At 39.4% G+C, this 23085-nt stretch overlaps 1 protein-coding gene across 4 annotated transcripts in view; it reads right to left on the bottom strand.

The window, feature by feature from the left end:
• LOC136252219 (uncharacterized) overlaps nucleotides 1-23085 on the bottom strand; it is a 181781-nt gene that overhangs the window by 33257 nt on the left and 125439 nt on the right. For all 4 annotated transcript variants that reach the window (XM_066044617.1, XM_066044624.1, XM_066044631.1 and 1 more), the window contains 2 exons: nucleotides 530-641; nucleotides 255-471 (listed from right to left, as the gene is read on the bottom strand). In XM_066044617.1, the coding sequence (XP_065900689.1) occupies nucleotides 255-471; nucleotides 530-641 (329 nt within the window). The remainder of the gene's footprint in view (nucleotides 1-254; nucleotides 472-529; nucleotides 642-23085) is intronic.

Below are 23085 nucleotides of genomic sequence, written 5' to 3'. Positions count from 1 at the left end.
GTAATATAATATGTAATATTATTATAGTTACTTTATTTTATGAGTAATATGTAACTGTAACTAAATAATTCAGTTGCAAGTAATATGTAATATGTAACTAGTTACTTTTACAAAGTAACTTGCCCAACACTGTATACAGGTATACAGATACACACACACACACACACACACACACACACACACACACACACACACACACACACACACACACACACACACACACACACACACACACACACACACACGCATAGCACCTCAGTTTCACGACTGCACCGGAATGCATTCTTTTCTTTGAGAAATATCTGAAATCCTTTGAGAGTGACTTTGTGGTCAGGAAATACATTTTCAAAGGTTATTCGGCTGGCCATAGCTTCATCAGCTGTCCTAATGACATGGTTATTAGTTACCAATGCCAAGTTGAACCCTTCCTTGCCCTTCACGTAGGCAATAAACCCAGTAGCCACCATTAGTCTGGGAGAAATACACATAAACTATGCTGTATTATTATATTCACCAATAGTTCACTTACGGAGAACGGATACGGCACACTGTCCTTTTAATGTCAGTCAACACAGCATCAGTAACTGCTCCTTTTCCACTGTCAATTGTACTAGCAGCTTGTGGTCGAATATCAGCTGGCTCTACATGACAAAAAGCACCATTGACCACTAAATTGCACAATGGTCCAAATTTCACAAAAATGTACAACTAAAATATCTACAGTGTTTGTTTCAATTACTGTATAGCTTAAATATTTCGAGGGGCAATTATTTCAAGGTTGAACAATGTGTAACTACATACATGCAGTATATAGAATGACCATAGGTGTATATCTGTTGTACAAAATCTTACAATGACAGTAAGTTGAAACCACACAATATAGTGGTATTAACTCTCTATCCATCAGGTTTTCTGGTAAAAATGTTAAGGGCTTCAGGTATACACACAGCAGCATTAAATGGATTGCTGGTCTAATGCACTATCATATTCCACACTGTGCTTCCTTCAGGACTGGCAAGTCTGGTTTCTGTAGCAGCTTTCTTCCAACCCTGTCAAAGCCACGAGTGGGAGTGTGGTGCCATTAAATGGCCATGAAGATCCACTTTCCTAAATCCAGTCATATAATATATATACGGTATACCTCAATACTAAATTAGCCATAAAATTTTTTCCTCAAGGCGGATTTTAGGGGATTTTGGATATGTTATTCTATGAAAAATGTGCTTTCTAATGATACCAAAATCAGCTTTCTACGAATTTTTTCCAGGTCCAACCTTAAATCTGCAGCTGAACTCTCTACACGGTGATTTCTTTGTAGCTGAACTCTCTGCAAGGTGACTTGTTCAAGTTGAACTCTCTACAGGGTGGCTGAATTCTTTACAGGGTGATTTGTTTGCAACTGAACTCTCTACAAAATGATTTGTTTCTAGCTGATCTCTCTATAGTATTACTTGATTGTAGCTGAACTCTCTACAAGAGGGTTTCTTTGTAGCTGATCTCTCTACAGGGTGATTTGTTTCTAGCTGATCTCTCCACAGGATGACTTGTTTCTAGCTGATCTCTCTACACGGTAACTTGTTTCTAGTTGAACTCTCTATAGGGTTATCTGTTTGTAGCTGATCTCTCCACAGGGTGACTTGTTTCTAGCTGATCTCTCTACAGGGTGACTTGTTTCTAGCTGATCTCTCTACATGGTGACTTGATTCTAGTTGAACTCTCTATAGGGTTTTCTGTTTGCAATTGAACTCTCTACAGGATGGTTTCTTTGTAGCTGATCTCTCTACAGGGTGACTTGTTTCTAGCTGATCTCTCTACAGGGTGACTTGTTTCTAGCTGATCTGTGGCTGACTTGCTTCTAGCTGATCTCTCTACACGGTGACTTGTTTCTAGCTGAACTCTCTATAGGAAAGTGATGAAGTAATTATCCATAGGATATTATATTTTTCAGAACATCGCTTTCAGTTCTACTATATAGTAGCCAAGCATAAGATGGACATAACACAGCATTCCAGTGGTTTAGTGGTGACCACAACATTGCCTGAGATAAATTATGGTGAGATTTGAGACTACACGAAGCCCTGGAATGCCTTCAACACATGAAATACCAAATATCCAATGCCTGGCTTTCACCCACAGTGGACCTGTCTTGGTGGCCACTTGTACAGAAGGGAAACAGCTGCCACACAGTCATGCAAGCAAAAATTGCCATGCCCCTTAATTATCAATTAATGTTGTCACTAACCTTTCCTGGGACAACTGTATTCTGTGATTCTCTGCCACAATCCGTAGCCTCACTTGTCTCCCAAAATCATCTAGCTCAACCACGATCTGTAGTTGATTGTGGTGAGTTGGTAGGTGTGCAAGGCCTCGACTGCTTTGGGTCAAGACGTTTTACTTCTGATTAAAGGCCAAGAGTAAAATTACAAATTAGGCGACAAATACTTGGGCAGGCAAGAATGTTGGAGCTGGGCCAGCAAAATTGACCGTCCAAATTCTTACTGCAGAAGCCATCCTATGAATGTGCTTATCAAGCAGTCATCCTAAGTGAGACCTTGCACTATCACGCTCCCTCTAGAGGGAATGGAGGTGCTGCATATGCAGCAAATGAAGAGCCTTGGTAAGTGCGATGTATTGGTTAGTAAATAAAGCCTTTTGTTTAAGTATGAAGCAGACTTTGTCCTAAATTGGCTCTTCTTAGTAGGCATACCCGAAGTGGGTGGACCTATATTTACCCTAGTGGTAGCGGTATAGGTCTTGGATAACCAACAAATAGCAACCATCTGCATAAGTGTGAACCAATATTTGTCTTAGTGGCAGCAACATTGGCTCAGTAACTATGATTGTGCATGTAGTCACAATGAACCAATTTTTGCCTTATTGGCAGCAGTATTGGCTTGGTTACCAACAGTGCATATAACAGTAAAGGACCAATATTTGCCTTAGTGGCAGCAGTATTGGCCCAATAACAACAGTGTATACATGTATAAATTAATGAGTGTTGCCTTAGAGGCAGCAGCATTGACATAGATATCAACCAGTATGCATGTAAATACATATCTGTCTTAAAGTTACCATGTGAAAATATTGAACCCAACATCTATTTTAAAGTTACCATATGACAATAATGACCAACATATGTCTTAGAATTACCATACGAGAAAAATGATTCAACACTGAAGCAGCATCTACCTTAGTCCAGTAGTATTATTATTAGTCTGTGATGCAGAGCATAAACATTGTGACAGAAGCATGATTGGGAGGGGGGATTGGGAAGAGCAATTGCCGACTCGTTTGATTAGTTGCACGTGTTACTGCGCATGTGTCAGTATTCTAATTATAGCACTGATACTCTTATTGATTCCCTACTCTGATAGCCATTGGATACTAGTATTTTTTTACCTGCATCACGGTGAGTATTACATCTGTTAGTTTCCAACATTAACTCGTTTTAAATGCTTTAAACTTCATTTAATGTTGTCACTAACCTTTCCTGGGACAACTGTATTCTGTGATTCTCTGCCACAATCCGTAGCCTCACTTGTCTCCCGAAATCATCTAGCTCAACCACGATCTGTAGTTGATTGTGGTGAGGTGGTAGGTGTGCAAGGCCTCGACTGCTTTGGGTCAAGACTTTTTACTTTTGATTAAAGGCCAAGAGTAAAATTACAAATTAGGCGACAAATACTTGAGCAGGCAAGAATGTTGGAGCTGGGCCAGCAAAATTGACCGCCCAAATTCTTGCTGCAGAAGCCATAGAAAGGAGACCATGTGCACATGGGAATCTTTCACCCCAAGGATTCTGGCGCTTGAACTCGATGATGCTTATTGTTATACATGAATGCATAATACAATGTTTACAATTGAACAGTGCAAAGTTGAGTTACTTTCTATAAGCTGGATGCTGTGTAGATGATGTCACTGAAGTGGAGGAAGGTGTTACGTACTTGTGTATTGCAATGAATGTATGTGTAGTCGCACAGATAGAAAAAAAACAACAACAATAAAACACTAAGCAGAAATCACATTGCATCAACACCATCACCAGGTGAGTCTTTGGCCATGCTCTTTGATGAATAGAGGGCCTGTTTGTGTTACTCTTCGTGCCAGATATGGAAGCATCCCTAGTATGGGGCATACAGGGGTGTCAGTTGCTCCCAAGTAAATTTATACACCCTGTCGAACAGGTCAGTGTTTGATTGTTTGATAGTGATTTAAAAAAAATTTTTTTTCTTTTTAGTACTCGAGGATATTTCTATCTAATCCAAAACAGCCAAGCTGTAAAAAAACAGTGCGGCCCTCAAAAAGGCTATGGTGAAAAAAGATGTGAAATCCAAGGTGACGGCCAAGAAATGGCTGTGATGGTAGATTAATGGTAAAAATTTTAATAACGACAATTCAGGTGAATTTTTGTGCTGCTTGGTCTTGGCAAAAAATTCACCTAAATTGCCGTTATTAAACTTTTTACCATTAATCTACCATCACAGCCATTTCTTGGCCGCCACCTTAGATTTCACATCTTTTTTCACCATAGCCTTTTTGAGGGCCGCACTTTTTTTTTACAGCTTGGCTGTTTTGGATTAGATTTCATTTCTTTTTGTATTTCTATACCCCAAAGCCGGACATAGCGGCTTTAGAACTTATTTAACCTGTCTTTTTTTCTTTACCACAGGAAGAAGAAAAGATGAAACAGATGTACTTTAAATATTTCAGTAAATGTACAAATTATATATATATATATATATATATATAATACATATATTTATTACAGAACTCTCCATGGTGGTTTCTTTGTAACTGAACACTCTACAAGGTGACTTCTTCTTGCTGCTCTCTCTACAGGGTGAATTGTTTGTAGCTGAATAATCTACAAGGTAACTTTTTCTAGCTGATCTCTATATAGGGTGATTTGTTTGTAGCTGAACTATCTACAAGGTAACTTCTTCTAGATGATCTCTCTACAGGGTGATTTGTTTGTAGCTGAATTCTGTGCAGGTGATTTGTTTGCAGCTGAGCTCTTTACAGAATGGTTTCTTTGTAGCTGAACTCTCTACAAGGTAATTATAACTTCTTCTAACTGGTCTTTCTACAGGGCAATTTGTTTGTGGCTGAATTTTCTACAGGGTGATTTCTTTGAAGCTGAACTCTCTACATGGTGGTTTCTTTGTAACTGAACTCTCTACAAGGTAATTTCTTCTAGCTGATCTCTCTACAGGGAGATTTGTTTGTAGCTGAACTCTCTACAGGTGATTTGTTTGCAGCTGAACTCTCTACATGATGGTTTCTTTGTAGCTGAACTCTCCACAAGGTAACTTCTTCTAGCTGATCTTTCTACAGGGTGATTTGTTTACAGCTGAACTCTCTACAAGGAAACTTCTTCTAGCTGATCTCTCTACAGAGAGATTTGTTTGTAGCAAAACTCTCTACAGGTGATTTGTTTGCAGCTGAATTCTCTACATGGTGGTTTCTTTGTAGCTGAACTCTCCACAAGGTAATTTCTTCTAGCTGATCTCTCTACAGGGAGTTTTGTTTGTAGCTGAACTCTCTACAGGTGATTTGATTGCAGCTGAACTCTCTACATGATGGTTTCTTTGTAGCTGAACTCTCTACAAGGTACCTTCTTCTAGCTGATCTTTCTACTAGGTGATTTGTTTGTAGCTGAACTCTCTACAAGGAAACTTCTTCTAGCTGATCTCTCTACAGGGAAATTTGTTTGTAGCTGAACTCTCTACAGGTGATTTGTTTGCAGCTGAACTCTCTACATGATGGTTTCTTTATAGCTGAACTCTCCACAAGGTAACTTCTTTTAGCTGATATTCTAGCTGATCTCTCTACGGGGAGATTTGTTTGTAGCCAAACTCTCTATAGGTGATTTCTTTGCAGCTGAACTCTCTACATGGTGGTTTCTTTGTAGCTGAACTCTTTACAAGGTAATTTCTTCTAGCTGATCTCTCTACAGGGAGTTTTGTTTGTAGCTGAACTCTCTACATGATGGTTTCTTTGTAGCTGAACTCTCTACAAGGTAACTTCTTCTAGCTGATCTCTCTAAAGGGAGATTTGTTTGTAGCTGAACTCTCTACAGGTGATTTGTTTGCAGCTGAACTCTCTACATGATGGTTTCTTTGTAGCTGAACTCTCCACAAGGTAACTTCTTCTAGCTGATCTTTCTACTGGGTGATTTGTTTGTAGCTGAACTCTCTACAAGGAAACTTCTTCTAGCTGATCTTTCTACAGGGAGATTTGTTTGTAGCTGAACTCTCTACAGGTGATTGTTTGTAGCTGAACTCTCTACATGATGGTTTCTTTGTAGCTGAACTCTCTACAAGGTGACTTCTTCTAGCTGATCTTTCTACAGGGAAATTTGTTTGTAGCTGAACTCTCTACAAGTGATTTGTTTGCAGCTGAACTCTCTACATGATGGTTTCTTTGTAGCTGAACTATCCACAAGGTAACTTCTTCTAGCTGATCTTTCTACATGGTGATTTGTTTGTAGCTGAACTCTCTACAAGGAAACTTCTTCTAGCTGATCTCTCTACAAAGAGATTTGTTTGTAGCCAAACTCTCTACAGGTGATTGCTTTGCAGCTGAACTCTCTACATGGTGGTTTCTTTGTAGCTGAACTCTCTACAAGGTAATTTCTTCTAGCTGATCTCTCTACAGGGAGTTTTGTTTGTAGCTGAACTCTCTACATGATGATTTCTCTGTAGCTGATCTCTCTATAAGGTAACTTCTTTTAGCTGATGTCTCTACAAGGTCACTAGTTTGTAGCTGAACTCTCTACATGATGGTTTCTTTGTAACTGAAGTCTCTACAAGTTGACTTCTTCTAGCTGATTTTTCTAGAGGGTGATTTGTTTGTAGCTGAACTCTCTACATGATGGTTTCTTTGTAGCTGAACTATCTACAAGGTAATTTCTTCTATTGATCTCTCTACAGGGCGATTTGTTTGTAACTGAACTCTCTACATGGTAGTTTTTTAGTAGCTGAACTCTACAAGGTGATTTCTTCTAGCTGAACTATCTCTTTCCATAGTTGCATGAACTCCCTACAAGGTAACTTCTTTTAGCTGATCCCTCTACAGGGTGAATTGTTTGTAGCTGATCTGTATACAGGTTACTTGTTTCTTGCTGATCTCTTGAATTCTCTTCAGGGTGACTGCTCTATTAGGGTGACTGCTCTATTAGAGTATCTCGATCTCGCACTTGCTGCACCAAGTTGGATTTCGTGTTATAACTCCGTGGCTTTAAGTCTGATCTAATCCAAAACAGCCAAGCTGTAAAAAAAGTGTGCGGCCCTCAGAAAGGCTATGGTGAAAAAAGATGTGAAATCCAAGGTGGCGGCCAAGAAATGGCTGTGATGGTAGGTTAATGGTAAAAATTTTAATAAAGACAATTCAGGTGAATTTTTGTGCCGCTTCACAAAATTTACCTAAATTGTCATTATTAAAATTTTTACCATTAACCTACCATCACAGCCATTTCTTGGCCGCCACCTTGGATTTCACATCTTTTTTCACCATAGCCTTTCTGAGGGCCGCACACTTTTTTTACAGCTTGGCTGTTTTGGATTAGATTTCATTTCTTTTTGTATTTGTATACCAGCTATGGGGCTTTTTTAACCTACGTTTTTTTCTTTACTACAGGCATTTGCGAAAAGGGGTCTTCCACACACATCCAATTTGCCAACTTTGACAATTGATAACTTCAGATTGGAAAGAGCTATTGCCTTGATATTTGGGCAGTGGTGAGCACCACTATAGCTGAATACATGGTGAAATTTGCGAAAAGGGGTCTTCCACACACATCCAATTTGCCAACTTTGACAATTGATAAATTCAGATTGGAAAGAGCTATTGCCTTGATATTTGGACAGTGGTGAGCACTACTATAGTTGAATACATGGTGAAATTTTCAGGTTAATATGTTACTTGAACACTGAGTTATGGTCTCCAACGTTTACGGAATTGGATGTGTGTGGAAGACCCCTTTTCGCAAATCCGGTCACATATATTGATTACAGAAATCTCCATGGTGGTTTCTTTGTAACTGAACACTCTACAAGTGACTTCTTCTAATTGCTCTCTCTACAGGGTGAATTGTTTGTAGCTGAACGATCTACAAGGTAACTTCTTCTAGCTGATCTCTCTACAGGGTGATATGTTTGTAGCTGAATTTTGTATAGGTGATTTGTTTGCCGCTGAGCTCTTTACAGAATGATTTCTTTGTAGCTGAACTCTCTAAAAGGTAACTTCTTCTAACTGATCTTTCTACAGGGCAATTTGTTTCTGGCAGAATTTTCTACAGGGTGATTTCTTTGCAGCTGAACTCTCTACATGGTGGTTTCTTTGTAGCTGAACTCTCTACAAGGTAATCTCTTCTAGCTGATCTCTCTACAGGGAGATTTGTTCGTAGTTGAATTCTGTACAGGTGATTTGTTTGCAGCTGAGCTCTTTACAAAATGGTTTCTTTGTAGCTGAACTTTCTCCAAGGTAACTTCTTCTAACTGATCTTTCTACAGGGTGATTTGTTTGTAACTGAACTGTCTACAAGGTAATTTCTTCTTGCTGATCTCTCTACAGGGTGATTTGTTTGTAGCTGAATTCTGTACAAGTGATTTGTTTGCAGCTGAGCTCTTTACAGAATGGTTTCTTTGTAGCTGAACTCTCTACAGGTGATTTGTTTGCAGCTGAACTCTCTAAATGGTGGTTTCTTTGTAGCTGAACTCTCTACAATGTGACTTCTTCTAGCTGAACTCTCTACAAGGTGACTTGTTTCTAGCTGATCTCTCTACAGGGTGACTTGTTTCTAGCTGAACTCTCTACAGGTGATTTGTTTGTAGCTGAACTCTCTACATGGTGGTTTCGTTGTAGCTGAACTCTCTACAAGGTAACTTCTTCTAGCTGATCTTTTTACACTGCATATTTGTTTGTAGCTGAGTTCTCTACAGGGTGATTTGTTTGCAGCTGAACTCTCTACATGGGAGTTTCATTGTAGCTGAACTCTCTACAATGTGACTTCTTCTAGCTGAACTCTCTACAGGGTGACTTGTTTCTAGCTGAACTCTCTACAGGTGATTTGTTTGCAGCTGAACTCTCTACATGGTGCTTTCTTTGTAGCTGAACTCTCTACAAGGTAACTTCTTCTAGCCGATCTTTCTACAAGGTGATTGAGTTTTTTGCAGCTGAACTCTTTACATGGTGGTTGCTTTGTAGCTGAACTCTCTAAAAGGTGACTTCTTCTAGCTGAACTCTCTACAGGATGATTTGTTTGCAGCTGAACTCTCTACGTGGTAGTTTCTTTGTAGCTGAACTCTCTACAATGTGACTTCTTCTAGCTGAACTCTCTACAGGGTGACTTGTTTCTAGCTGAACTCTCTACAGGTGATTTGTTTGCAGCTGAACTCTCTACATGGTTTATTTCTTTGTAACTGAACTCCCTGCAAGGTGACTTCTTCTAGCTGATCTCTCTACAGGGAGATTTGTTTGTAGCTTAACTCTCTACAGGCTGATTTGTTTGTAGCTGAACTCTCTACATGATGGTTTCTTTGTAGCTGAACTCTCTACAAGGTGATTTCTTCTATAGCTGATCTTTCTACAGGGTGATTTGTTTGTAGTTGAACTCTCTACATGATAGATTCTTTGTAGCTGAACTCTCTACAAGGTGATTTCTTCTATAGCTGATCTTTCTACAGGGTGATTTGTTTGTACCTGAACTATCTACATGATGGTTTCTTTGTAGCTGAACTCTCTACAAGGTAACTTCTTCTAGCTGATCTCTCTACAGGACAATTTGTTTGTACCTGAACTCTCACATGATTGTTTCTTTGAAGCTGAACTCTCTACAAGGTGATTTCTTCTAGCTGATCTTTCTACAGGGTGATTTGTTTGTAGCTGAATTCTGTATAGGTGATTTGTTTGCAGCTGAGCTCTTTACAGAATGGTTTCTTTGTAGCTGAACTCTCTACAAGGTAACTTCTTCTAGCTGATGTATCTACAGGGTCACTAGTTTGTAGCTGAATTCTCTACATGGTGGTTTCTTTGTAACTGAACTATCTACAAGGTGACATCTTCTAGCTGATCTTTCAACAGGGTGATTTGTTTGTAACTGAACTCTCTACAAGAAAACTTCTTCTAACTGATGTCTGAACAGGGTGAATTGTTTGTAGCTGAACTCTCTACAGGGTGATTTGTTTGTAGCTGATCTCTATACAGGTTACTTATTTCTAACTGATCTCTTGAATTCTGTTCAGGGTGACTGCTCTATTAGGATGACTGCTCTATTAGAGTATCTCGATCTCGCACTTGATACACCAAGTTGGATTTCGTGTTATAACTCCGTGGCTTTAAGTCTGATTCTTCTACACCATTGAAGAGCCTTTCTAAGATGATAACTCCATCTGCACAACGATTTTCAAAGCATTACCCCAAGTGGTTTATCTGGTAGGCGTGGCAAGCATAATAATAATAATAATAAAAATTAAAAATTAGCTAATCTCGATTGCGTAATTGTTACACACTGTTGATATTTTCGCTGTATCTTCCTGGTTTTTAGCTCGATTTCTTTCAAACCACAAAAGGTTTGAGGTTCAATAGTTAACCTATTCACCCACCGATTTTCAGCTTCTTCCCATACGCGGTTTACCCTGTAGGCGTGACAACATATTGGTGTTATTTTTCGTGCATAATCGCTCATAACTCTTTGCCTGTTTACGGTATTCCAGCCAAAGTTGGTACCGAGATGCGCCTTTATACCCCCCCTTCTGTGTGCCAAATTTCAAGGCAATCGGATAACGCGTTCGCGTTTTATAGCAGTTTTTGTAAGTGTGCGAAAAGAGGAAGTAAAATAAGAAGAAAAAAAAAACCAAGAAACTAAGCCAATTTTTAAAGTCGCATATCTCAGGAATGCCTAAAGCGGTTTTGCTCAAATTTGGAATGTGGAGTGCTGAAGCTGGAGGGAATCTACACAGCAAAATTTGTCTTGTTTCATCAAGGCAACACAGAGCTACGGAGGTGCGAAAATTGCGTTTTCTTTCTTCCTGTCAATATACTCACGGGATTGCGCGCCGGCTTCTTGGGCCGCACGACACACTACCGTGTGTCTTGATTCTTCTACGCCATTGAAGAGCCTTTCTAAGATGATTGCTCCATCTATACAGCGATTTTCAAAGCATTACCCCAAGCGGTTTATCTGGTAGGCGTGGCAAGTATAGTAGTTTTTATTAGCTAATCTCGATTGCGTAATTGTTACACACTGTTGGTTTTTTCGTTGTATCTTCCTGGTTTTTAGCTCGATTTCTTTCAAACCACAAAAGGTTTGAGGTTCAATAGATAACCTATTCACCCACCAATTTTCAGCTTCTTCCCATACGCGGTTTACCCTGTAGGCGTGACAACATATTGGTGTTATTTTTCGTGAATAATCGCTCATCACTCTTTTACTGTTTATCGTATTCCAGCCAAAGTTGGTACAGTGATGCGCCGTTATACCCCCCTTGTGTGTGCCAAATTTCAAGGCAATCGGATATTGCGTTCGCGTTTTATAGCAGTTTTTGTAAGTGTGCGAAAAGAGGAAGAAAAATAAGAAGAAAAAAAACAACGAAGAAACTAAGCCAATTTTTGGAAGTCGCATATCTCGGGAACGCTTGAAGCGATTTCGCTCAAATTTGGAATGTGGAGTGCTGAAGGTGGAGGGAATGTCCACAGCAAAAATCGTCTTGTTTCATCAAGGCATCACAGAGCTACGGAGGTGCGAAAATTGCATTTTCTTTCTTCCTGTCAATATACTCACGGGTGTTGCGCGCCGGCTTCTTGGGCCGCACGACACACTACCGTGTATCTTGATACGAGTAGTGTTGATCGGATAGTGTCTGCTTGATACTTAGCATTATTTGGAAAGTGATTGGCAATCTGACTCTCTGTAGGGAGTCCAATGCTTGAGACGTTTTTGATGCCATGTACAACTAGCTGAAGTCGAAGTGTGAGCTGCTCACTGAAAGATACACTTTGATAATGGTGCGAGAGATGTTGACCTAAGCTAGGATGTGTGACAAATAGAATTACTGTTGATTCTGATGATGGCATTTGGGAGGTCCTAGATGTTTGCAGAAATGGATGTACTTTTTCTTTCCTGCAGAGTACGTTGTTGTTATAGATGATGGGGTTAGTTTTAAAAAAAACTTTTTTTAGCAAGGAAGTGATCAGCCTTGTTGCGGAGATCGGCTAAATGTGTGACATCCAGGGTAGTGGCACACATCTACAGAAGATGATGGTGGTAAACGATAAGGGTAACAACATGATTACAGTGCTTGTGGATACGTGGGAAGTTGCAATATATACATACAGCTCAGAGCAAACACACCAGTATGAGAGTCTTGGTCAACATGCCAGGCATGCATGTACCGGTGTGAAATATACATATAAGCAACTAGGCCAGAGAATTATATAGGGCCTTGTCACATTTGCAATGTGCATGACATATATACCATAAATATTATGAGTAGGCTCGTGCATGCCCACACACACGTTATTTGTATATACATCATGATTACATATACAGCTATATATAGAAATAAAATAGTACATGGATACCAAATGCACTAGCGACATAGGTCCTGTTTGAAAAAAAATGTGGTGTATTCAGTGAGACAACTTCTTTACCTTATTTTTATTTTTAAAGCAAGTGTTAATGGCCGACTCTGCTGCAGTTAATGTGCACTTGCAACCGAACTGCAGAAAACCACCTCATGATCTCTAGCCCTCATATGTTGTTACGCCTATGCCTTTATTAATGTAATGTGGAGAGCTGTTGATTTGGAACTCCACTGGTAAATAGTAACTGGATTGGTGATGATGACAGATGTGAGGTGATAACAATATATATATATAGCTGTTAAAGTATTGTCATTTGTTGTTCATATTGTTTGTTTTTGTTTTTGTAGAAGGGGTATAACCTGAACGCTTAGTGAAGCATGGTGAAATTAACACACTTTGCATGCTTGACAACCATGAGGGTTTGAACTATTCTGAGCTAACTAAGTATTCAGCAAGTAAATATTACAGTCGTGGACAGTTAATAGGTTTACCACAGTATGTGTGTGTGTCTGCATCACCTTTTGTTTATCTGTGTAATAATACAAATAGACTGTAACACAACATAATACCATACCATGGCTATGCTGTTACTGTGTAGACTTTGTGAGCATGTGTAATGTATTGTTGAATGGTATAGCTGGTGTAATGCTATGATCAGAATTCTGTTATTTTATTATTTTTATTTTTAAATTAATTTTATTTTAAAACAGATGTTGATGGCTGACTCTGCTGCCATTAATGTGCACTTGCAACTGAATCCCAGAAAACCACCTCCTGGTCATAACACAATTAGAATTTGAAACTAGCATGGTACTGTTAATCACAGAAAACACTTTTCAAATATTTATAAAATTTTCCTTGTAATTCAAGGTTTATCTTACCCCTTAACGGGTGGGAATTTTACCTATAATGCTGTGTTTCAGTGCTTAATTTTTAATCTGCCGAATGCACCCATAAGGGAAAATTCTGTAATATATGTCTTTGCTATTACTTACAGTCACTACTGTGTGGCAAAGGATGATAATAGCATGACCTTACAATGGAAAATAGGCAAAAAAAACTCCAGCTGTGGACCATTGCATTGTTAAACAGGAAATACACTACTGAAGTTACTACTACAGTAGTAAAGAATGACTACATGAATTCTAGGTTAGCAACTCTGCGGCCAATAATGTTTGGCAAACAAGACATCCAAGATAATTATCACAAGAAACTTTAGTTTAGGTTGGTTAGAGGCCGAGTGATATCAATAGTTTACTATCAAGATGTGTAATCACTTTAGATCTTGTAATAAAATGTTTGGTAAGCAAGCAGCATTGACTACCACCCAGCACTACTTATTGGTTAAATTGGTTCTAATTGTCTACACAGAATTACAATATATATATATATATATTTTTTTGCATAAAGTTAGCATATGATCTGCAGACAGTGATTGCTGGGACTAAGCACACTAACAGTATACCTGGGGGTTTACACCTAACCATTCAATTAGGTTTCTGTGATCATGTAGTCCCAATAGACGATTACTCAAACACAATTAGTACAATAAACATGACCGATTATTTAAACACACAATCGATTATTTTATGCCACCATGTGGCAATGCTGTATCTCTAGGGATGGCAGTTCTAAGTTTACAGAAGTAAGTGTGAGTACTTATTTGTTTTAATCTGCCTGTATCCTGGAGTTACCATTCTAACAAGTGGCTCACGCTATCTACATCAGGAATTTGCTAGAAAATATGCTAGGGTAGCCATAACAATTAATACCCTTTTACGAAAATAAACACATTGCATCATGGTAAAAGTAGGTATTACTTCAACACTAACTTACGTATGTGTGGAGCCCTTGTAGGGGGAGACGCTTGTTGTTGTCTTTCATTAATGAATGGAAGTCAACTCTTCCTTTGGCTGTCGCTCTGAGTTTATTTGCCTGTCTGGTGGGATGTTGTTCATTGATAACAAATCAATTCATTGCCGTTCCATTTAGTCACTCTCGCTCTACTATCCTTCTGGTGGAGGGCTTAACTATCAGCCACCTGTTGACGTGTCTCCAGTGTTCTGGTAGCGATGTAATCCTGAAGACACTGCTATCGATTTCAGTAAAGCACGAGGTCTGTTGATCCTTTATGAATCACTATCGCCGTCAACAGGTCGGCACTAATTTCACTGAGGCACCTAGTTGCAAGGTCGCAACTGAGTCACTCTCTTGCTCTGGAGGCTGTGTCAGCAGGTCGATATCTCTTGCACCTTTAATTTGACAGCGTCTCTGCGACTTTCATGAATAGCACTCCCTATCTGGCCTTGAGTCTCACAAGAGGTCATGCCAGTGACAGCTGTGGTCATCGTTGGGGTGGTGGCAGCAATGGTAGGGGAACGCGGTGGTGGCAGCAATGGTAGGGGAACGCGGTGGTGGCAGCAATGGTAGGGGAACGCGGCGGTGGTGATGATCCGCCCGACGTAGACGCCACGGTGGTAATAGTGGTTAATCCTCCCAACGTCAATCCAGAGGGTGGTGCCTGAATAGCCGCTATGATTATGGGGATGTCATTCGTTGTTAAGGGGCAAGGTGTAGTCGTGGAATGTCGGCTTCGCTTCAGAGGCAGCTCCAGTGTGTCCTGGCTGTCTCCAGGAGTTCAGATGCTTGAAGGGGATTGGCGAGAAGCTGTAGCTTTCTTCCTTGGCAGGGCATTACGAAGAGCAATTGCCGACTCGTTTGATTAGTTGCACGTTTTTTACCTGCATCACGGTGAGTATTACATCTGTTAGTTTCCAACATTAACTTGTTTAAATGCTTTAAACTTCATTTTTAAAAATCTTGAGCAAAATTGTGCCTGCAAGTGAGTGCGATGTTGTACTTCGGCAGTGCCATGTAATGGTAGCCGTATCAGATACTGCCTAGCAGTGACACATTATGAGTATTTAAGTCACAATGCATTACTTTATAAATACAATCCCTGAATGTGTCATTTTGTGTACAGAGCAATCTGCTACAAGAAGTGACCTGAGTAAGGTTTCAACATATTATATTGTTAACCATTAATATTGATCACCATTGTTAACCATATGTACAGTGAAACCCCACTTAGTGGCCACCTCTTTAATAAGACCACTTTGTTATATTGGCCACCTATAGTAGGTTCCAAATATAGTTAAGCTGTACTTTGTGACCTCATTAATAAGGCCACCTTGTTATTCAGGCTAAATTTTTTGGTCCCAGAGCTGGCCCTATAAATGAGGTTTTACTGTATTTATGTGCATTTTTATTTTTCATAACTTTTCTTCTTCAGGTTTACTGATGGGCACTATGAAGCATTGTTGACTGGTCCATGCATAATGTGGTGACTTGAAATGCTAAAACGGTACGTAGCATGTCTTGCTTGCAAATGTTGTAATGTGTTGTAATGTGTCCACACTATGGGTTGCCATTTGTGCCAAAATAGTACAAAGACACCTTATTTATAAACTATAACCATACTTTATAAATCAATACACTACTTTATAAAGTATAGACATATACTTTATAAATCATACACCTACTTTATAAATCATAGACATATACTTTATAAATCATGCTTATACTTTACAAATCATACATATACTTTATAAACCATACACGTAATTTGTAAATTATTAACATACTTCATAAACATGATTTATCAGGCATTTAGTATTTCAATAAACAATCACGAAAACATGATATTATCATTTGGTAACGATTGTCAGTAATCAATAAAGGAATTTTGTGCACATGTAGAATAAATATTCGCACATGCAGCTTCTAAAGGGTCACACAAGCTTTGGAACAAGCATTTTTAACATTCGCTGGGGCTATAGCGCAGAACAAACTATGTCACAGCAATGTGTACCACAGACTGGATTCATGGTCCAACAGTCGACCCCGACTCTGAGGTCCACCTCACTCGGCCATCACAGGTAAAATTACAGTAGAATAATACACAAGATTCTACAATACATTTAATTGCTCTGTAACATTAATGCCAAATTGAACAAACTATACTAACAGGAATAATCTGGCATAATTCTACAGCCATAATCTGTTCAATTCCACAATATTATTATTCTACAGAGCAAAAAACCTATTGTAGAATTTTTATGTATAATTTCACTGTGCTTTTTCCTATGCATACTGAGTTACTTCTGATGCTTCCACCACCACTTTCTCTCTGGCTCTTACTTTGTCAACAAGGTATTTAACCAAGTTGTTAGATGTGTTACTTTCGGGGTTTCCTGTTTGAGGCAAGTTAATTAACTAACCCGAATTGGGCTGAATGGAACGTAGAGTGTTACTTAGGCCCCTATTTGGTGATTATTAGTTTCTCATCCAGTCTTTCTAATTATTACGATGCGGGCGGGAGGGCATTACCATTAGGCCATTATACTATTTATACACTATTGTACAGACCTGGTCCAAATCGTCTTTCTTTCCTAGCATAAATTTACATTTGTTTTTAGCTGCAATCATGCTCTATCGACTTAATCATAGCGTGATTTCAGTTGGCTGTTGTAAAACAGAATCCGCTGCAGTGATTTGCCAAGGAAAATGGCAATGCATAGTGCATTGTAGCGTTAATTTTAAAAATGCCATTTAGTTTCAATGCAAATAATGATGGTTTGGTATCACATGTTCTTCTGAGCATGCACAGAATAAATAATGGTTTACCATGCGGGTGGCCTAAGAAGGATGCGGGCGGTGGATGAGAAACTAATAATCACAAATAGGGGACTTATAGTCTTATTGTTTTTTTATTTTTATTCCTGGGCTAGAAGGACTGCCCTTGCCCAGTGGTGTAACTAGACTTGTAATGACACCAGGGCCCAGTGCAATAAGTTGAAGTCGTATTCACAAGTAAAGCTATTACAGTAGTGGAATTATTGAAACGATAATTATTTCTAGAGGCGCTTATACCGATAACCTGGTACAGTAGTTTGAAGTGATTTCACTATAACGAAAGGTAATATAGTTGTTTTGCAGCCAAAAATGTGTGCTGTTGTCAAGGTCTCGATTGATAATTCGGTGAAATAGTCTTTTTCTACCACTCTATTGCTAATTCTGTGGGTGTGACTTGATTGCTGACACCTGGGCCTGGGCCCAGGTAGGTCTGGATTTAGTTACGCCACTGCCCTTACCACCACCCCCAGCACTAGTTGGTATGTGCTGGACAACTAAGAAACAGAAGGTTGGACTCAGTAGTCCCTGTTTTCATCACAGTGGCCCATCTCTGGAGAGATGTTAACAGATCATGGCAAGATGGACTTTCTACCATGGATACACACTGTTGTCTCGTGCAACAGAGAAAAGGACAGTGTGCAGGCCAGAGTATGGCTGTATACAGTTGAATCTCGACGAGACAGTAGACAAGACAGTAGGTCAGCCAAACGTCTATAGAAAACTATGGCTTCTTTTCTCATTCCCCAGTAGTGGAGGTAAAAGAAGCCTGCTCTCTTTCTCTGAAGAAGAACGGTAGCTAGCTAACACAAAAGGCTAGATAGTCTGTACAAGGTTATCCCCAACACAGAACATACATGCACACATACAGTTTATCTGTTTATGATTACTGCAGGGACGTACGCAGTAATTTTGAAAAGTGTTTCCACTACAGCTAAGTGACTGTTACATTAGAGTAGTTTATATTACCTGACTGCTTTATTATAGTATTTCGATCTTTTCACTAAAATCATTACTCAGAACAATGCCGCAGGTGTTGCTATCATGTTAGAAACTATTATTTAATTAAGTAAAAGTCCTGTTCCATGATAGATTCCACATTCTGGAAACCGAAGTTTCAATTTCTTTATGTTTCAAGTACTGTGTAAAATCCAAAGGGATTTCCTGAAACCCCCTTGGTACATCCCTGTTACTGGGCAATCAGCACAGCTGGTGTGCCCAAGAAAAAAAATTACAGCATTAGGTACAATTATATAATAATTATTAGACATAAACAAGTACAAACTAAACTACTTACGCTAACTAGCTATATTAAACAATCACACAAAAGACCACATAATTACAAACTAAATGTTTAAGCTTATACGTAAAACTTCCTGCAGTCAGCTGAGACAAAAACGCCAATGGTATAGAGTTCCATAACATTGGTGCAGCCACAAAAAAGGAGTGCGTGGCCTAAATGCATTGATAGTTAATAGCACTAGGTTCAAAGTCAAAGAATGTGACCTTGTGGCTAACGTATTGAATTAAACTTTTTTTTTTAAACTCAATGGCTGTTCTCTTATGAAAGATGTAGTAGAGAGTCCAAATAGATAATTTTTGATGAGCTTTGGGCAAGGGCCATCACAGTTCACAATAGAAGATATGGACCATTTTGGCATGGCTGATTATGGAGTTCTTGTACACTAGGGCTGGGCGGTTTCTCGGTATTATAGTAATACCGCGGTATTGCAATGAAACGATATCTGTATCGCGTAGATTTCGGTGAAACGATAATATCACGATATCGATATTATTACGATTTTTAGTGTTTGTGACAGCTTATTAAGCCCTTAAGGTTGTTATAATGCACCTCAAATAATCACGTGATACTACTGCAAACAAGGACCTAGTACTAGCTAGTCAATTTTTTTTTACAAAGATCGAGATACTCTAATAGAACAGTCAGCTAGGATCAAGATACCCTAATAAAGCAGTCAGCTACTCTAATATAGCAGTCATCTTTAATAACCGCGATAAATAGTAATATCGTGATATATTTCTGCACGATATATCGTGAAGCGAAACTCCAATACCGCCCAGCCCTATTGTACACAAACATTTGACTACATTTCAAGTCTTTCTGTAATGGCCCTAAGTAGTAGCATACATTATTAGTGGTTTGGAGTATGCATGTTCTTTCTACAACTAACGTAATAAGTATTAGAACGTAGCTAGTTACGGCGAAATTAGGACAGGTTAATGACAAAACTACGCTACATCAAGACACGTACTGTTCATGCTAAAAATATGGAAAATGAACCATGAATACGTGTAGTAACAGTGTCACGTACTAAATGCAATCCGCCACATGTGCTCGTGTGGCCACACGCGTATCACAAAGTATGCACGCATAGTGCGTGTGAATAACTGTTTCACGCATACAAGAAGACACGCCGGCGTGCTGATGCATGTACACCAGGCCAAGCTTGCGTGTGCATGCTTCATTTCACGCATGTGGAAAAAATCATGCAAAACGCGTGTGCTGTGAAGTTGTATTTGAGCTGTACTGTATTTAATGAAGAATTTCCTACAATATCACTTGTAAGATTATTCCAGTCATTAATTACTCTAGTAACAAAATGGTTGACCTGACATGAATGTGGGGAGGGGCTTAAGTAATTTATATGCATGACCTCTAGTTTGTGCATTGTGGGAAAGAGTGACAAAGTTGGAGTGATCCAGATTGAAGTAACCATTCAACATCTTGAAAAGAAATATTAAGACACCACGTCTGTGCCTGTACAAAAGAGATGGTAAATTTATTGATGTCACACGATCTATGTAACACTTGTCTCTTAAAAATGGTACTAGTTTTGTAGCATGCCGTTGTACACTCTTAAGTTTACGTTGATCCAATACATAATGGGGTCCCCAAATTACATTTCCTTATATTTGTGGAGACTTTGTTGTCTATTGTGCTAATACAGGCCACATCTGCAGGAATTACGTCGTGTATCACGTGTGCCTTTGTGACATTGTGCTGTTGAACCTTGTGCCAGACGTGAACCAGTAGTGCAGTTTACGTAGAATGAAACTCAGTATATTACATGGTCCTATGAGCCTTACCAACAAACCAGCAGCCTACAGATCCGTTCAACATCTTTGAAGTGGCAGAATTTGTTATTGAAATGGTAACCCGAAACTCAAAATCCTTGGTACCGGGCAAATGCTACCCCGGAAGGTGAGTGAATCCGTTATATTTGAATGGTTATTTGTGTGCCGTTGTCGTTCATCTAGATTTGAAGTGGGCATCAATTGGAACTTGATTCGTACTACTGTTCTTGTGACTGTTACAATGCAATTTAACTGATTAAAGTGTATAGTGAATGTTCGGTGATAAGGTCATTGCAGAAGCACTAGCTCATAAGAAGATTCGTGGAGGCCATCGAGCATCGGCTACTAGAACTGTCACACAGATATACAAGGTGATAGAAAATCCTAGCAACCTGGAGTCAACCTTAACTAAAGTAAATCGGTGTAAAAGCTAGAGACTGTTACTCAACTTGATAGTGAAATTCTTGATTCTGTGGAGGAAGGTGATGTGGAAAATGAAATCGAACAAGCTGTTATGTTTAAAGATAAGGTACAGAGGGCAATCATTGATGCAACAGGTGAAATTGCAGTGAAGGAAACACCATCACAGAACCTCCATATGTTGTTACCACATCACCTGCTATGCCAGCACCTTCAACATGAGTTAGGTCACCAAAGTTATTCTTAAAGAAGTTTAATGGTGAAGTGGTCCATGTTTTGGGATTCCTTCGAGTCCTGTATGGATCAAAATTCAGTATTTGAATTCCTTACTAGAAGGATCAGCAGCCGAAGCAATATCTATCACACAGGAAATTATGAGGAAGCTATTCCTCTATTCTAGAAACGTTTTGGTGACAAAAAACAAATAATAGCCAAGCACATGGACACACTGATAAACCTTGAGGCTGTTGCATCCCAGCACAATGTAAAGGCTCTACGTCATTTGTATGACACGATTGAAGCACAAGTCAGGTACTAGTCATAGAATCTGACTCTTATGGAAGCCTCTTATCTTCAGTGCTAATGAACAAGGTTCCCGCTGAACTGTGCCTCATTGTTAGTCGTGAAGTGAAGGACGAAAAGTGGGAATTGGAAAGATTGATGAGAATTGTTGAAGACGAGTGAAGTTAGGGAGAGAGCAATGGGTGCTTGTACAAAATTCAACAAGAATCCAATTAGAGCACTCCCTTCTACAACTGCTGCACTGATGGTGGGTGGCAGTACTCCAGTTGTTAGTTGTTGTTTTTGTAGTCATCCACATACACCTGCTTCATGTTCAACAGTGGCTGATGTGGTTGAAAGAAAACTTCTACTTAGAAAATCTAGCAGATACTTTGTGTATTTGAAGAAGTACCATATGAATTGTAACTGTCAATCCCATTTGAGATGCAACAACTGTAACGGGAGGCATCATGTCAGTATCTGTACTAAAACATCATGATCTACCAACCAAGCACCTAATCTGTTTGTCCATTCAGCACTGACTGCACATGACCAGACAGAAAACCCCCCAATATCCCAGACTGCTACAACATCCAGTAGTTCAATGTCTGCCTCGTCATCATCCACAACTTTGTCATCACTTTATCGTGGGAATTTGAAAACACTAGTCTTATTACAGACTGCTCAAGCCAAGGTTTTTAGGCCTGATTACCCAGAAGGGACCAGGAATGTGCGACTAATCTTTGATAGTGGAAGTCTGAGTTCATATGTCACAAACAAGCTGAAGGAGTTGCTGTCACTATGGCCAAGGCATGCTGAGGCTATGATTATTAAAACATCTGTTTCCAGTAAGGGTGAAAGGCAGCTATGTGATGTGGTCTCTATTGGACTTTACTTGAAGGATGGGAGTATGAGTAAACTTTCCTTGCTATCGTTACCATCAACCTGTGAACCCCTTTCTTGTCAACCAGTAATGCATGCCAGCAAGAGCTTTGAATATCTGTCACACTTGGACCTTGCTGACCACTGTTTAGAAGAAGACTGTTTGGAGATAGACATATTGACTGGCCGTAATCATTATTGGAAGTTGGTGACTGGACAGGTCTAAAGTACGGGAGCCCGTAGCAGTTAATACTAGACTTGGCTGGGTGCTATCCGGTCCAGTTCATGGACTATTATGTACAGCTTCGCCAGTGAATCTTGTTACCAGTCATACATTTAGTGGATGTGTACACAATGGATGATAGTTTAAGGGACCTCGACTGTACCCTCAAGATATTTTGGGATTTGGAATCACTTGGAGTGAAGCATGATGAACCATCTGTGTATCAAGACTTTCAGAAAGATATTACCTTTCGAGATAGCAGGTATGAGGTCTCTCTCCCATGGAAGCTATCTCACCCAACACTACTTAGACCATTATGACCTTGCACGTAAGAGGTTAGGAGGATTGCTGGAACATTTGAGACATATAGCTGACGTATTGTGTCAATATGATGCAGTCATCAAGGATCAGTTAAATAGAGGAATTATTGAACTGGTAGATAAGCTGAAGGAACCTGTTCATCAAGTACACTATCTGCCCATCATACTGTCATTAGGAGTGATAAGGGCACTACTAAACTTAGAGTAGTGTATGATGCCTCAGCGAGAGCTGACGGTCCAGCACTGAATGATTGTCTGTATACAGGCCCTAAGTTTGGGCAGAAGATCATGGACATTGTTGTACGGCTTCATCTCATAAAGTGGCTTTAGTTGCCATTTTTAAAGATTTCAGTCTGCCTTAAGGAT

This window comes from Dysidea avara, chromosome 1 (genome assembly GCF_963678975.1).
Source record: "Dysidea avara chromosome 1, odDysAvar1.4, whole genome shotgun sequence".
Classification (NCBI taxonomy): Eukaryota; Metazoa; Porifera; class Demospongiae; order Dictyoceratida; family Dysideidae; genus Dysidea; species Dysidea avara.
This window is presented reverse-complemented; position numbering and strand designations above follow the sequence as displayed.